The sequence below is a fragment of the Staurois parvus genome, unplaced genomic scaffold (genome assembly GCF_062004578.1).
Source record: "Staurois parvus isolate SC_StPar_1 unplaced genomic scaffold, SC_StPar_1.0 ptg000320l, whole genome shotgun sequence".
In the NCBI taxonomy this organism is placed as follows: Eukaryota; Metazoa; Chordata; class Amphibia; order Anura; family Ranidae; genus Staurois; species Staurois parvus.
In genome coordinates, this window is record NW_028318116.1 from 1,374,592 (window position 1) to 1,390,516 (window position 15,925).

The 15,925-nt window shown below is 44.3% G+C and overlaps 1 protein-coding gene across 1 annotated transcript; it reads right to left on the minus strand.

Annotated features, from left to right (window-relative positions):
• Positions 1-414: 414 nt before the first annotated feature.
• Positions 415-6,268, minus strand: ADAT3 (adenosine deaminase tRNA specific 3). The gene is made up of 2 exons (XM_089683686.1): positions 6,070-6,268; positions 415-2,196 (listed from the first exon to the last, which is right to left on the minus strand). Exon 2 carries the CDS (start codon positions 2,179-2,181, stop codon positions 997-999), a length of 1,185 nt encoding a protein of 394 aa, XP_089539812.1. The 5' UTR covers positions 2,182-2,196; positions 6,070-6,268; the 3' UTR covers positions 415-996.
• Positions 6,269-15,925: the final 9,657 nt, after the last annotated feature.

Genomic DNA, 15,925 nt, shown 5'->3' on the forward strand with positions numbered 1-15,925 from the left:
TAAATACATGTTTACTTATGTCCTGGTGTGCAAAAGGTCATTTCTCTGGCTCCTAACTTTCTGTAGCTTGCTCATAAATTTAGGTCAACATCATTCAGCACAGGTCATTATACATGATTCCTCTCTCTGAAAACAGCTATTTTGGTTCTTTAAAGTGGTTGTAAAGGCTCAATTATGTGCCACTTTGTGTCGGTCCATCACATAAAATCCCAATAAAATACATTTATGTTTTTAGTTGTAACATGACAACATGTGGAAAATTTCAAGGGGTATGAATACTTTTTCAAGGCACTGTATCTGCTTACAAAACTTTGGTAAGACTGTAAACCTGAGCAAGGTCTAATTAAATTGCCAACATAGTTTTCACTTGTTCCCAAGCTTTTTCCCCACTGTTCAGCAATAAAACACCAAAGACAATGTGAAAAATTTTAAGTTTAATAACAAATATAAAACATTTTTAAATGAACAAGTACTAAAAGTTGTAAACAAGTCAGGAAAAGTTCACTCGAAGCTGCCTTGTGGATTTTAGAGGATGAATAAAGTTGGTAAGAGATGTACCTATATTCTATCAGTCTATGGAAATTCTCTGACCCATAACAGAAGTTACCCTGACAATATGGGGATATGTAGCTGCCATATACACAATACCATCACCTCCATCATTGTTCAACCAAACATCTCTGAGACAACTGTCCTTTGAGGTTAGTCCACCCAAAACGGTTTATAGCGACAGTGATTGGGTCACTAACCCATGGGCTACCTGTACATCAGTGGGATTCAGCCAGCATGAATTTTTGTACCTGAGGACCCAGACCCTTCTGCTACTGTAGTAATTATGATATTGCATTCCATTCGATTTCACACGAGAAGGTGCAAGCCAGAACAAAGAGATCTTGGAACATTTCATAAGACATATAAAAACATCTACTCATAACTCAGCTACCAGTTTTAAGTGGGCAAAGCCTTGTAAAGGTCTTCATGGAGAGAAGATGAGGATCACACTTCTACCCCAGAAACCAGGGCTTGGCACTCGTTTTCCATCACTCCTCGGAATACAAGGAACTTGTGGTTAAGGCCAGGGTGACTGTGAAGTCTGAAGAAAGTTCCTAGTGCACCTCCAGGGGAGCGACATCCATAGTACACACAGGACACACGGGAATGGAGAAGCGCCATGGAACACATGACACAAGGTTCATGTGTCACATATACTTCATACCCAGTACATAGGTATGGCAGCTCTCTAGCATGCTGCTCACTATTCTCTTTTGTACGCTTCCTGCTTTCCATCTCATCCCCCATTTGTTCCCCATCCTTTTTGGTTACACTCTGTTTTGTGGGTTGTTGCTCTATTTCCAGTCCAGCAAGGCATTCATATGCACCTCCTCCTTGTTGGCGTGCCACCATGTCTATTGCCACCATACAAGCATGAAGCAGTGGCCCTCCCTTTTCTCCAGTTTGATCAGTCCCCACTGCCAAAACTTTCCCATTTTCTCGGTCAACCACAACAGCGCCGATACCTTTTCCACCTCTAGCTTGGTTCAACTGTGCAGCTTCTACAGCCCTGCACATGTAACCGCCAATTCTTAACTTCTCTTCATCAGACACTCCTCCTCCATGACTGGCTTCCTCCATATTAACTGTCTTAGGCTTCGCATGGTAGGTGCTAGGCCAAATGCCTGCCCACACTTGCTGCTCCTTACAATTCCTTGCTGCACGTGATGGGACCGAAACCACAAATGGTTCTCCCAAACCACTTAAGTCAATGGAGCCGTTTTTGAAAATGTCTGTAAGTGAAGGCACCTGAGTTGTGTCACCAACCCTCACATTATTTTCTGAGCTGTAAACCACACTGCTTACAGCATAGTCTGTAGTGTTATCTTTTGTAAAGTGAATTTTCTCCTCAGCTGTGACAGGACGAAGCAGAATGTCAAGATGAGGCTGATGAGCTCGAACCCTCTTTAAGTGTTTCATGCCTTCGGAAAGAGGGTATTTCAAAGAAAGAACCTGGGATAACCGAGAAGTTTGCTTTTTGTCTGTAATTTGAGCAGCAAAGTACAGGCCCAGTGTTGGACTGATGTTTCCTGACTCATAGTCCTTAAGTTCTTGTTCTTCTTCTGGTGAAAGGACTGGAATAAGGGACCACGGAGAAGAATGGGCATTGTCATCTGCAGATGGGGCCATGAAAGTAGCAAGAAACTGTAATAAAAGAATATTAGTTAGTAACTGGCACTTAGCTGCACCACATGTTCATGTTCTGTTTTCTATGCCTCAATAAAATCGATCCACCTAGACGGAGGAGGACAGAGCCCCTTCTGTGTCTTTTCTTTTAGCAGTCCGGATCGTAGACAGGTGTAAATGGACGCAAGTCTGTTTACACCCGCCGGTCCATAGGGGTGAATGGACCGTCTAATCAGATCCACCTGAAAAAGTGACGGGCGGACTCGATTGGACCCTTCATGTAAAAAGGAGCCTTATAGATTTTTAACATCAGTAAAGTCACTGTAACTCCAATGCTGCCCTAAGCCACGCTTCTTCTAGGATGAAGGATTCACAGAGTCATTCAACTCACTGTCTGTGAGCCCAGGGTGTTGTGAAGGTGGCAGGTTTCTTGGCTAGGTTCACATTATGTCGGTTTCCATGTGGCCACATTGGCACTTGCACAGCAGGCCATTCATTTGAAGGTCCCTTAACCTTTACCAAAACCACAGCTGCAGGGGAACGGCAAAGTACTATGTGTTTCCCAGTACAGTAAAACACACCGCAGCTTCCAATGCACTGCGTTTTTGCTGCAAGAAAGTGTGCAATTTTACATGCAGTCCCACATAGTTCTTAACTTAGCCACAAAGAGGCATTTTACGCTCCCCCCTATTCTTTTTTTCTTCCCTACGTACCTGACGCTCTGCTGTGCACATTCCAGATACTCACCTACACAGTGGATCCACCATCTTCCTGCTGAGATCCTCTTCTCGGCAGCCGCCACCGGGTCCCACTACAATGTTTCTCTGTGATGTCACTGGAAGACTGAGCAGACTCTTCCGGGTTCTGGCGCAGTCTTCCGATGACACACCACTAGGCCCGCCCATCTCCTATTAGCAAATGGGGTGATGTGCAGGGCTCCTGGTGCCTCCTGGGATATAAACATCAGGACGAGGGGAGTCAAGTCAATTAAAAGGGTAGAGATCAGCTTTAAGAATAGGAGGGTTTAGGTTCGCTTTAACCACTTGCCGGTCCACCGCAGTACATATAGTGCAACAGGGCAGCTCCTACAGGTACTGTGACATAACTGTACATCGCTGCCCGTTCCCAGGTTTTGGGTGCGTACGTATGCACTCGCCTGCCTACTCCCTTGTAATTTAGCACAGCGGTAGTCTGTCAGCAGATCCCAGCCAAAGATTCCTAACTGGGACCTCCTGATTGGTTATGTCGACTCACAGCCCAAAGCCCTGTGTTGACAATCAGCACAGGGCTCTGAACAGAGAGAATGGTCACCTTGTTTCATTTCCCTGCTTTACAGGGAAAAGAAATCAATCTGTAGTAAAAAAAATCAGCACATATTACACATTGTTAGGCACCCAATTAACCCCTTGAATCCCCCTAAATATTAACCCCTTTCCAGCCAGTATCATTAGTACAGTGACAGTGTATATTATTAGCATTGGTCACTGTATTAGTGTCACTGGAGATATCAGTCAGTTCCCACAAAGTGTCACATTGCCCGCTGCACTATCACAGTCCCACTATAGGTCAGTGATCGCTGCCATCACTAGTATCAACAATAAATAAAAATTCCAGTATATATACACCATTATTTGTAGGCGCTATAACAATCATGCAAACCAATCCATATACACTTATTGGGATTTTTTTTTTACCAAAGACAGAGCAAAATACATTTTCACCTAAATTTAGGAAATTTTATTTTTTTTAACCTCCCTGGCGGTATTCCCGAGTGTAGCTCGGGGTAAAGTTTCAGTACCACAAGCGGTAACCCCAAGCTACACTCGGGCTTACCATGCGGCGCTGCTCCGGGATCCCTCGATCTCTTACCTTGTCCTGCGCTCCCGCGATGTCCCTCCTGCAGTGTCCCCGGCAATGTAATCCGGCAGACGCCGGCATCTGTCTTCCGGGTTCCGTCCCCTGAGAGCGTCGGGACGTACGGGGGACGGAACTGGCGGGAAATTTTAAAATGACAAAAAGTGACACTCACTAAAATCACAAAGTAAAACATTACTGTATCAAAGCATTTCACATACATTTTGTCCCGAGTGCTTTGTCCTGTGCCCTGCCTGCAATTTTACTGTTCTTTCTGCCTGGAAACTGAGAAATGTCCATGGCGTCCAAAAAGCGTCCCTTTAGGTCAAAAGCGGTTTTAGACCAGCTAGAGAACAGCGATAGTAAATCAGAACGACTTGCAGAATTGAGTGATAATGATTCGTGGGAAAATTCGTCATCAGACACTGAAAACGATTTTGCGACTTTGCTCAGTGATGTGTGAACTTGGCGCTATATTTCAAATTTCAGTGTTTTTGGTTTGATTATATTATTGAATTAAATGTATTATATTATTTTTTATGATTATTTAATAAATTATAATTTATGATTTCGTGTTTCAAGTTTTATCCTACCCGGGATGTATATTAGACTCTTGTTCAGACAGATTTCAGTGAGTTATTTCTAAAAATTACAGGCCTACAATTAAAAAAATACATATTTCCATGCAAAAAAAGGTACCACTTTGAGCACAGAAATACTGACATAATCAGACTGCTAGGGAGGTTAAAGATGTATTATAGCAGAAGGTTAAAAATATTGTTTTGTTTTCAAAATTTTCAGTCTTTTTCGTTTACATAATAAAAAAAAATTAAACAAATCCAGTGGTGATACAATACTTCCAAAAGAAAGCTCTATTTCTGTGAAAAAAATTATATAAATTTCATTTGGGTACAGCGTTGCATGACCACACAATTGCCAGTTAAAGTAGCGCAGCACCGAATAGCAAACAATTGCCTAGTCATGAAAGGAGTGGTGAAGCTTGTCTAAAAAACCCAAAAAACCTATTAACTGTTTAAGGCCCTAGCAGGTGACTGAGCTGCTGTTTTATTCTAGGTTGACATTTCAGCGTGTTTTCCAGCTTGCAGAAACACTACAGTCGATTTTTTTTGAGGGGTGTGGTTTTATTGCGTTTTGCGTCCAATGAAATTGACTTCAATGGACCAAAACCAAAAACACATGTATTGCGTTTTTTTATACCTACAATACTGGGATCAGGAGGGCACAATACTGGGGTCAGGACGGTACAGTACACGGGGAGTCAGGAGGGCACAATACTGGGGTCAGGAGGGTACAGTACACGGGGTGTCAGGAGGACACAATACTGGGGTCAGGAAGGCACAGTACAGGGGGAGTCAGGAGGGTACAGTACATGGGGTGTCAGGAGGGTACAGTACAGGGGGGAGTCAGGATGGGCACAATACTGGGGGGAGTCAGGATGGGCACAATACTGGGGGGAGTCAGGATGGGCACAATACTGGGGGGAGTCAGGATGGGCACAATACTGGGGGAGTCAGGATGGGCACAATACTGGGGGAGTCAGGATGGGCACAGCATATGGGGAATCAGGAGGGTACAGTACAGGGGGAGTCAGGAGGGCACAGTACAGGGGGAGTCAGGAGGGCACAGTACAGGGGGAGTCAGGAGGGCACAGTACAGGGGGAGTCAGGAGGGCACAGTGCCAATTCAAGGACACTGTCCATGCTATTACAGGACAGCTTAGTAAAAAGCATGACTATCCCATCCAATCCGGGACAGTTGGTAAACGTGATAGAAGATTTTCATGGGGGGGGGGGGGGGGCCCTGAGCAGTGCCGATACATTAAGACAGGCCTGCCTGAATGTCTGTAAGTTGCAGCTCCGCCACCCTTTGATAAGTGATGCTGCATGAACCTGGCCTAACAAACATCCCACTATGGAGAGGAAATGCATTTCACCAACAAACATGTCCTATGATCAGAGAATTGCCATAAGGGCCGCCTACAGCCACGGGACATGACACTTCCATGCTCCCCATTACCGTGCCTCCCACGTGATCTTTGGAACTCCTGCAGAAACTCCTGCGGAGGCGGGGAAAAGATGAGTCTATGTGACGTCAGCCAGTGTCCGCTCGCTGATTGGCGGCAGCTCCCGCTGCTCTTGGAACTCCGCACCCCTGAACTCAGTAAATCATCCGACTCTAAGAGCAGCGCGCGAAGCCACGTGACCCGACAGGTAGGAAGCGCCCGGCGGTGATGTCACGAGCACATGCTGCCGTCTAGTGTGTCAGGGAAGACATCTTTAGTGAGGGCAAGCAGCTTCTACGGTAAACGCTGCACTTGTGTGTTGTAGGTAGCATGAGAGGAGACTTCTCAGGGAGGAACATCTATAATGACAGCTGTGATGTAGTTCACGTTACTTTGGATTTATTCAGATTTTAAAGCCAAACTCTCCCCTCCAAACAAGGCTTAAGCCCAAAGTGAGGCTTCCCCTGGGCTGTTGCACTTTAACCCCTTCACGCCTAAGCACAATTTTGCAACACTGACATGTGTTAGCAAAACCGTACATATCACAACTACTTTGTACATCCAGGTGAATTATACCGCGTTTTGTTCAGGACAAATTGGGATTTCATTTGGTGGTAAATGGTAATGGAGATCTCCTGATATTATTTATTATCAAAGGAAAACCAAAATAGTAAAAAGAAAAACATTTTTTTAAATTTAGTTGTATATTTCTTGCTACTACCAAAACCAACCACCAAAGGACAGCCCAAAATAAATTCTCCTGCTCCTGAGGATCGCAGTGGTACCACACGTGTATGTTATTTGTTGTTTGTACCTGTAGTACGGCCCAGAAACAATAGTGGGCATTTTGGGTTTTTTATCCTACCTAAATTACACCGACACTAACTGGCACTGATACTAATTCAAAAATTACAAAAAAAATACTGACCCTGTCCTTGACCTAAACACTAACCCTGGCACTGATCTAGATCCAACCTTGATCTAGGTATTTTTATTGATTTTTTTATTGTATTTATTTATTTTGTAAACACTTTTTTTTCTCTCTGAAAGGACACAGAGAGAGATACAAATTATCTCTCTCCTTCATTCAAAGAGAGAAAAACAAGGGACTGATCACTGTGATATCAAATCAGAGGACACAGCTTTCACAGAGTGAGCCCAATGCATGCCTTCAGGTGTGTGAAACTGCATGGCACAAAAACATGTTTTTAAAAAGAAGGGTCAGGGACTTTTTCCATGCGTTTCCTGCAGGTACAGCAGACCGTTCAAATGGAGGTAAAAACGAAGCAAAAGCACCTCTAAGTGCAGAAGGACAAATAATGTATTAATACCCACTATTAAGGCCACTTACATGTAGAAGGATAAATACAGCCTCATCACTATACTCCAGGATGCAGAATGGGTCGCTCTCAGGAGCTCAGTGAACCCAAGCGTGGTACTGTGATACCTTCATGGCCACATGTGTTTAGAATTAAGCACCTAGGTATGCAGACTGCTTCTACAAACATTTGTGAAAGAATGGGTCGCTCTCAGGAGCTCAGTGACTCCAAGCGTGGTACTGTGATAGGTTGCCACCTGTGCAATAAGTCCATCCGTGACATTTCCTGGCTACTAAATATTCCACGGTCAACTGTTGTATTATAACAAAGTGGAAGCAACTGGGAACAACAGCAACTCAGCCACCAAGTGGTAGGTCACGTCACATGACAGAGTGGGGTCAGCGCATGCTGAAGCGCACAGTGCGCAGAAGTCGCCAACTGTCTGCAGAGTTAATAGCTAAAGACCTCCAAACTTCATGTGATCTTCACATTAGCACAACAACAGTGCGTAGAGAGCTTCATGGAATGGGTTTCCATGGACGAGCAGCTGCATCCAAGCCTTACATCACCAAGTGCAATGCAAAGCGTCAGATGCTGTGGTGTAAAGCAAGCCGCCACTGGACTCTAGAGCAGTGGAGATGTGTTCTCTGGAGTGACCAATCACGCTTCTCTGTCTGGCAATCCGATGGACGTGTCTGGTTTTGGCAGTTGCCAGGAGAACGGTACTTTCCTGACTGCATTGTGCCAAGTGTAAAGTTTGGTGGAGGGGGGATTATGGTGTGGGATTGTGTTTCAGGGGTTGGACTTGGCCCCCTAGTTCCAGTGAAGGGAACTCTTAAGGCGCCAGCATACCAAGACATTTTGGACAATTTCATGCTCCCAACTTTGAAGAGTCTGGGGATGGCCCCTTCCTGTTCCAACATGACTGCACACCAGTGCACAAAGCAAGGTCCAAAAATGCCGCATTTTCACACAGCACAACAAAGGGCACTGTAGTGTATCGCAGTATGCTGCTGTGCCATGAATAAAGTGTACATTTGTCACACGTCAATAAAGTAACATGTAAATAAACAGTGTATTGCACTGCCCCTTACCAACCCTGAATCTAAAACATAATATTTATGTACTGTACACATGAATAATGACAGCCTTCTGTACAAATGCCTGCCTCTTGTGTCATGCGATTATATTATTAAATGGCGTACAGCTAATATGATATTGGAGGGAACACAGAGTCTGCAAGATATACAGAAACACAATACAAGACAAAGGAGTGATGGATTCACATTCTCTGAACTAGCATGAGTCTTCTGACTCCTCTCACCATCCTCTACACTCTCCTCTTCTTAGGTCTCTTGTAAGTATCCAGAGGTGACCAGGAGAAGGAAATAAGATAAGGAAAAAGTCATAATCCTTTTTAACCACTTGAGGACCGCCCTATAGCAGTTTTACTGTTACAGGGCATCCCTCCTGTGCAAAATCATGTGTATATACATGATTTTGCACTTCTACCACAGGGGGCGCGCATGCCGCCAGAGGCTCGCTTGTGCTGTGGACACTCACAGCAGAAGTTGATCTACTAGTCCCAGCAAACAGATGTTCACCAGCACCCGCTGATCATCAGGCAGAAGAAAGAACAGAGCTCTGCCTATGTAAACAAGGCAGAGCTCTGTTCTGACAGGTGGTGAATTGAAGGATCATGTGTCTCAAATGGGAACACCATCCTCCACTTCCTGTAGTAACAGCGCCACCTAGTGTAAACCAAGTACATAGCTAGGCACACATTTAACCCTTTGTTTGCCCTAGATCAGGGGTGTCAAACTGGCGGCCCTCCAGCTGTTGTGAAACTACTAGTCCCATCTTTCCTCTGCCTTTGGGAGTCATGCTTGTAACTGACAATCTTGCAATGCCTCATGGGACTTGTAGTTTGGTAACAGCTGGAGGGCCGCCAGTTTGACACCCATGCCCTAGACCAGGGGTGGGCAACTGTGGCCCTCCAGCTGTTGTGGAACTACAAGTCCCATCGTGCCTCTGCCTTTGGGAGTCATGCTTGTAACTGTCAATCTTGCAATGCCTCATGGGACTTGTAGTTTGGCAACAGCTGGAAGGCCACTAGTTTGACACCCATGCCCTAGATGTTAACCCCTTCCCAACCAGTGTCATTAGTACAGTGATCAGTGCATATTTTTAGCACTGATCACTGTATTAGTGTCACTGGTTCCCACAATTTGTCAGTGTAAAGTCACGTTAAAAATGTGCGTTTTTCAGCTTTTTTTTAGTGTTTATGCATTGGCGTTTAGTGGCGTTTTTCCGCATTTTCCAGCATTTGCATTTTTTAGCGGTTTCTTTAACCAAAAAAATTTTTGGGTCAAAAAAAGTCCAGAAATTCCGGTTTATGGCGTTTTACCGTGTTTTTCAGCGTTAGAGCGTTTTTACAGCTAATAAACTCCTCTAGAAACACACTAGTCCTGAGTTTTTTTTCCAGCCAAAAAAGCATTGATTGCAGTCTATGTGTGCATGGACACATAGGATAACATGCTGGGGGGTTTACTGGCTGTAGAAAAAACCTTCAAAAGCCAAAAACAGCCACTGTAAAAATGTCCCGTGTGCATGAGGACTAAAAGTGGCTGCAAAACCGCCCTGTTTGCACGAGGCCTTATTCGGCATTGATAAAGCCTCATAACTGCCCCTCAATGCCTGCCATGAATATTACAATGGTACCACACAGGGGTAGATTTACTTAGGCCATAAACAGGTCGAATTCTGAAATAATTTTCGTTGGAAAATCGGAAATTTCGTGCATTTTGTAACCTGATGGTGCCACCATTGATTTTGTAATTCGGCCAACCAAGCCTTCAACTTCACCTCTACAGAAAATAATTTTCCTGGCCAATTATTTTCTTTTCTTTCTAGCTCACGCCTAATGTTGCTGCAGAAAAGAATTTTAGTGGCTAGGAATATTCTTTTCCTTCCATTGATTTTGAAATTCGACCAACCAAACCTTCAACTTCACCTCATGTTGCTACAGAAAAGAATTTTCGTGGCCAAGAGTTTTCTTTTCTTTCCAGGTCACGACTCACCCTCATTTCATTTTCAGTTATATTTCTTGCATTGATTAGAAATTTGTTCGTTTTTCAAAAAAATTTCCAACGTGCCCGGTCACTCAGATTCGATGGTCGCATGAAAATCGGATGTTTCTGTGGCACACCAATGGTGCAAGATTCCAACAAAAATTCTTGGAAAAGATTTTTGAAAGAAAATTCTTCTGGAATTCGACTCATGTATGGGCAGCTTTAGTTTTTTGCGTCAGTGTGCCAGCTGCAACACACAGATTTTGTGCCGCAACCAAGAGAGCCTGATCCAACATGCTGGGTATTTATTAGAAAATGTAAACAATTGATAGCACAATTGTATGAGTCATTTTTTTTACATTAGTTCAGTCACGTTTTTTCAAAGAAAAAATGAATCAGTTTACCTCAGTTTTTCATCAGTTTACGTCCATTTTTCATTAATTTTTTTAATCAATTTACATCCGTATTTCCTCCGTTTTTTCATCCGTTTACGTCTGTTTTTCATCAGTTTACATCTGTTTTTGTCCGTTTACATCCATTTTTTGGTCCATTTACATCCGTTTACATCCCCTTTTCATCCGTTTATATCCTTTTTTTGTCCGTTTACATCTTTTTTTCGTCTGTTCCATTTTTTTAATGGAAGAAAAATAGGGTTTTCTTCCGTTCAAAAAATGGATGTTAACGGATGTGGACATTAACGGATGTAAACAGATGATCATCCGTTTACATCTGCTAGTCCATAGAAATACATGGGTGTCCGTTTTTCATTCATAAACGGACAGATGAAAAACAGATATACAGTTTACATCAAAAAACAACATTCTTGACTTTTTGCTATTAAACATGTCCAATAAAAAAATTTTAAACATCTAATTTCATCATCAATTTAGGCCAAAATGTATTCTGCGACATGTCTTTGCTACAAAAAAAATCCCAATATGTGTAAATGAATTGGTTTACGTGAAAGTTATAGCGCTTACAAATGGCGGTATATATACTGGGATTTCTTTATTTTTACTAGTACTAGTACTGGCGGTGATCAGCGACTTAGGATCAGGACTGCGGCGGGCATTCTGACACTGGGAGGAACTGACTTGGTGTCACTGACATCCCAAGTGACACCAATACAGTGATCAGTGCTAATAAAAAGTACTGACACTGTACTAATGGCACTGGGCTTGAAGGGGTTAACATGTGGGGTGATCAAAGGGTTAACTATGTACCATTTTACATCATGTTCTGTGTTTGTGCTTCACTGTAAGCACACTGCTTTGCATGGCTGTGCACAGCCATGCAAAGCAGTGTGCAGGAGCTAACAGTGTGAACTGTTTTGTTTACTAACAGTTCTCCCCTCTGTCAGAGATCCTCGGCAATCACTGGGTACCAGCAAGTAATCACCGGCCGGGACCCAGTGATTGACAGAGCGGCCGCGAATGGCAACACAGGTAGGGAGCATGCACGCCCCCTACCCAGAAATACAAAATAACGTATATATACATGGATTTGTGCACAGCTGCCACACTCTAGCGGTATTTCTGCTATGGAGCGGAGCTAAAGCAGTTAACTGCTTGCCGACCCGCCAAAGAATACATACTGCGGTGGTGCAGCAGGTATAGGCACAGTGACATACTGGTACGTTGCTGACTGTTTCTGGGTTTTGAGTGCGTTCCCCCATCCGCTTACTCCCACTATGATTTGATACAGTGCTAGTTCGTCAACAGAACTAGTTAAAAAGCCAAAGTGTGTAGGTACTAACAGAGGCTGATCACAGGTTAATTTGAAATAAGTTACTACACAATGCAATCTGGTGCAGCTGTGCATGCTGGCCAATCAGCATTTAACTCAGCTTGTTCAATTAAAGTGGTTGTAAAGGCTTCTACATTCTATGCATAAAGGTAAAAAACTTTCTCTGCAGCAGTGCCCCCCCCCCCCCCCATTCTTACTTAAGCCCCCTCCCAATCCAGCGATGTGCACTGGAGCTCGGCTCGGCTATCCTGCGACTCCCTCTCCTTATTGGCTGAGAGCCATTGGTTACCGCTGCTCTCAATTACAGCCAGTGAAACAATGAGAAGAGAGAGGGTGGGGCAGGGCCGAGCTAAGTGAATGGACACACGGAGCAGTGGGTGCCTCTATAGCAAGCTGCTTTCTATGGGGGCACCCGACAAGAGGGAGGGGTCAGGAGAGACTGCAGGGGACCCAAGAAGAGGAGGAGCCTTTAGTATTGCTTTACGCTTTGGCAATAAAACCTGGAAGCTGACTGGTTTCTATTGAAGCTGCACCAGATTTTGCACTCTAGTTTGAATAAATAACCCCCACAATGACTTTTTGGCTAAAAGTAATAAAAAAAATTCCTTGTAATTGAATCTTGTTCTCTACTATAAAAAAAACACTGCTTTAGGGCTTGTTCACATGTGTTGATTATGAAGAACGAACCAATGCTCATTCATGCCCATATAATATTTATGATGTGTTTATGACATGTTTTTGTTGTGTTTATGAAGAGATGAAAACGATTTAAGAATGCTTGATAGATGCCCATGGAAGTATTTTATTTTCTAGTGGGATGTACATCTACTTTGATATGTTGGTTTAGGATATATTACAATAATGATATAAAATGAAAAACAGTAGCCATCTAATCATACTCACTATTGCTCTCCTGCTCCCTGGAGGAGGTTTTTTCCCAGTCTAAGAGTAATACTGTCACGGACTTAGGGCTGCAAGAGAATCATTTCCCTCAGAACTTTGTTTTATTGTGTTTTTAGGTTATCTAGAAGCAGCTGGTCACTAGTTGACTTTTATGCCCATCCAAACTTCCATCTAGCCTTGGCACTCTATCAGCCCTTCACCAGGTTCTAGCCACATTCTTGTGGAACTATTAGTGGCTAGGGCCAGTAGGAATACCCGCTAACTTTACTAGGAGTCGCTTTGAAAGCCCATGGTCCTGCCACATCGCTCTTTTGGGACCATGTTCTCCCTTTGGTGGAACATGGGACGAATGGTTACTGAGAGGGAGCTTACTTGGGAACATGTATTTCAGTGTTACATCTCACCGTGGTTTGGTAACTTTGGAACTTTTGCTTGGTTACTCTATGACCAGCTCCTAGGTAACTTAAATCAGCTGTCACTCTGTCCACGGAACATGCCCATTTTTGGATCATATCATCTGGGGGTTGGGCTATTATTATTATTATACAGGAATCATATAGCGCCAACAGTTTGCTCAGTGCTTTACAATATAAAGGGAGACAATACAGCAACGATACAGTTCAATACAAGAGGGTTAGGAGGGCCTGATCCTTGGAGCTTACAATCTAGGAGGGAGGGGCTAGTGGTACAAAAGGTAATAACTGTGGGGGATGGACTGGTAGGAGGAAGAGAAGATTCCATTATTAGCTGAGGGCAGGATAGGCTTCCCTGAAGAGAGAGGTTTTCAGAGATCACCTAAAAGTGAGCAGAGTAGGCAATAGTCGGATAGTTTGTGATAGTTTGAGGAGGAGATAAGGGAGCTAGAGAGCAGGAGGTCTTGCAAGGAGCGGAGAGGACGGTTTGGGTGATATTTGGAGACAAGATCGGTGATGTAATTTGGGGCAGAATTGTAAATGGCTTTATATGTTATTGTTAATGTTTTGAATTTTATCCGTTGGGCAATGGGAAGCCAGTGGAGGGATTGGCAGAGAGGGGTGGAGGACACTGAGTGGAGGTCAGTGGAGGGATTGGCAGAGAGGGGTGGCTTATACAGAACGGTTAGTAAGGTGAATGAGTCTGGCAGCAGCATTCATGATATACTGAAGAGAGGATAACCTGTGATGAGGTCGGCCAGTGAGGAGGGAGTTACAATACTCAAGGCGAGATATAACATGGGAGTGAATAAGTTTCTTAGTGGTTTCCGTGGTTAAGAATGGGCGTATCTTGGAGATGTTGCGGAGGTGAAGTCTACAAGATTTGGACAGTGATTCAATTTGGGGCTGGAAGGACAGATGGGAGTCTAGGATTACACCTAGTATCCTGGCATGAGGGGAGGGACTGATGATTGTGTTATTGATCTTGATGGAGAAGTCAGGGGAGGGGGCGCGGGCTGGAGGAAATACTAAGAGCTCAGTTTTATAAAGGTTGAGTTTGAGGAAGTGGAGTGACATCCATGCCGATATGTCACTTAGTAGGTTAGTAATGCGAGAGGACACTGAAGGGGTGAGGTGAGGAGTAAGGTGAGGCAAATGATGTCATACATCCCAGGAGTCTTTAGGAGGGGAGGTGGGGTTTTCTCAGCTAAGCACATCCTCTTGCCTGCATACATGAGCTAAGGGAAGATGGATTCCAGGAACTATACTATACACACAACATAACTCCCTCATCATATCACGACTCGATTACTGCAACTCCCTCCTTACTGGCCTGCCTCGCCGCTGGCTATCCCCGCTTCAGTCGATCCTGAATACGGCTGCCAGACTTATTCACCTTTCCAACCACTCCGTTTACGCCACCCCCCTCTGACAATCCCTCCACTGGCTTCCGATTGTGCAATGGATCAAATTCAAACTGCTAACACTGACGTACAAAGCTGTCCATCATACTGCCCCAAACTACATCACCGACCTAATATCCAAATACCACCCAACACGCACACTCCGCTCCTCACAAGACCTCCTTCTCTCTAGTTCCCTGGTCTCCTCCTCCCATGCCCGCCTCCAGGACTTCTCCAGGGCGTCACCCATCCTCTGGAACTCCCTACCCCAATCCATCAGACTATCACCTACTCTCCTCTCCTTTAGGCGCACCCTGAAAACCCACCTCTTCAAGGAAGCCTACCCCACCCCCTGCTAATTGCCGACCTCCTCCACTCTTCCTACCACTCCATCCCCCACAGCCATTTTCTCCTCCTGTGCCACCATCCCCTCCCTCCTAGATTGTAAGCTCCAAGGAGCAGGGCCCTCTGACCCCTCACATCACATTGTATTGTTTTGTACTGTCGCATGTACTGTCTCCCATTGTAATGTACAGCGCTGAGCGAACTATTGGCACTTTATAAATACTGTATAATAATAATAATATTTAGTAGCCAGAAAATGTCACGGATGGACTTATTGCACAGGTGACAACCTATCACGGGAACATGCTTGGAGTCACTGAGCTCCTGAGAGCGACCCATTCTTTCACAAATGTTTGTAGAAGCAGTCTGCATGCCTTGGGGCTTGATTTTATACACCTGTGGCCATGGAGGGGATTGGAACACCTGAATCACATGATTTGGAGGGATTTTGGTAATAGTGTGTGTACACACACACAATCTATATATATAGATATATATGAATCCTATTAATCTTTCTATTCCTCTTGCAAAGCTGGGACCCCGGTAAGCAAATGGGAAACTTCTAATAAAGCGACGTCCGGGTATTCCAATAAGGAGCTCAGAAAGCGTCCCCCGTTTCCTAGGAGACGACGCACTGAGACGTTCTTACGTGTCTTCGTCATCTCCTGGC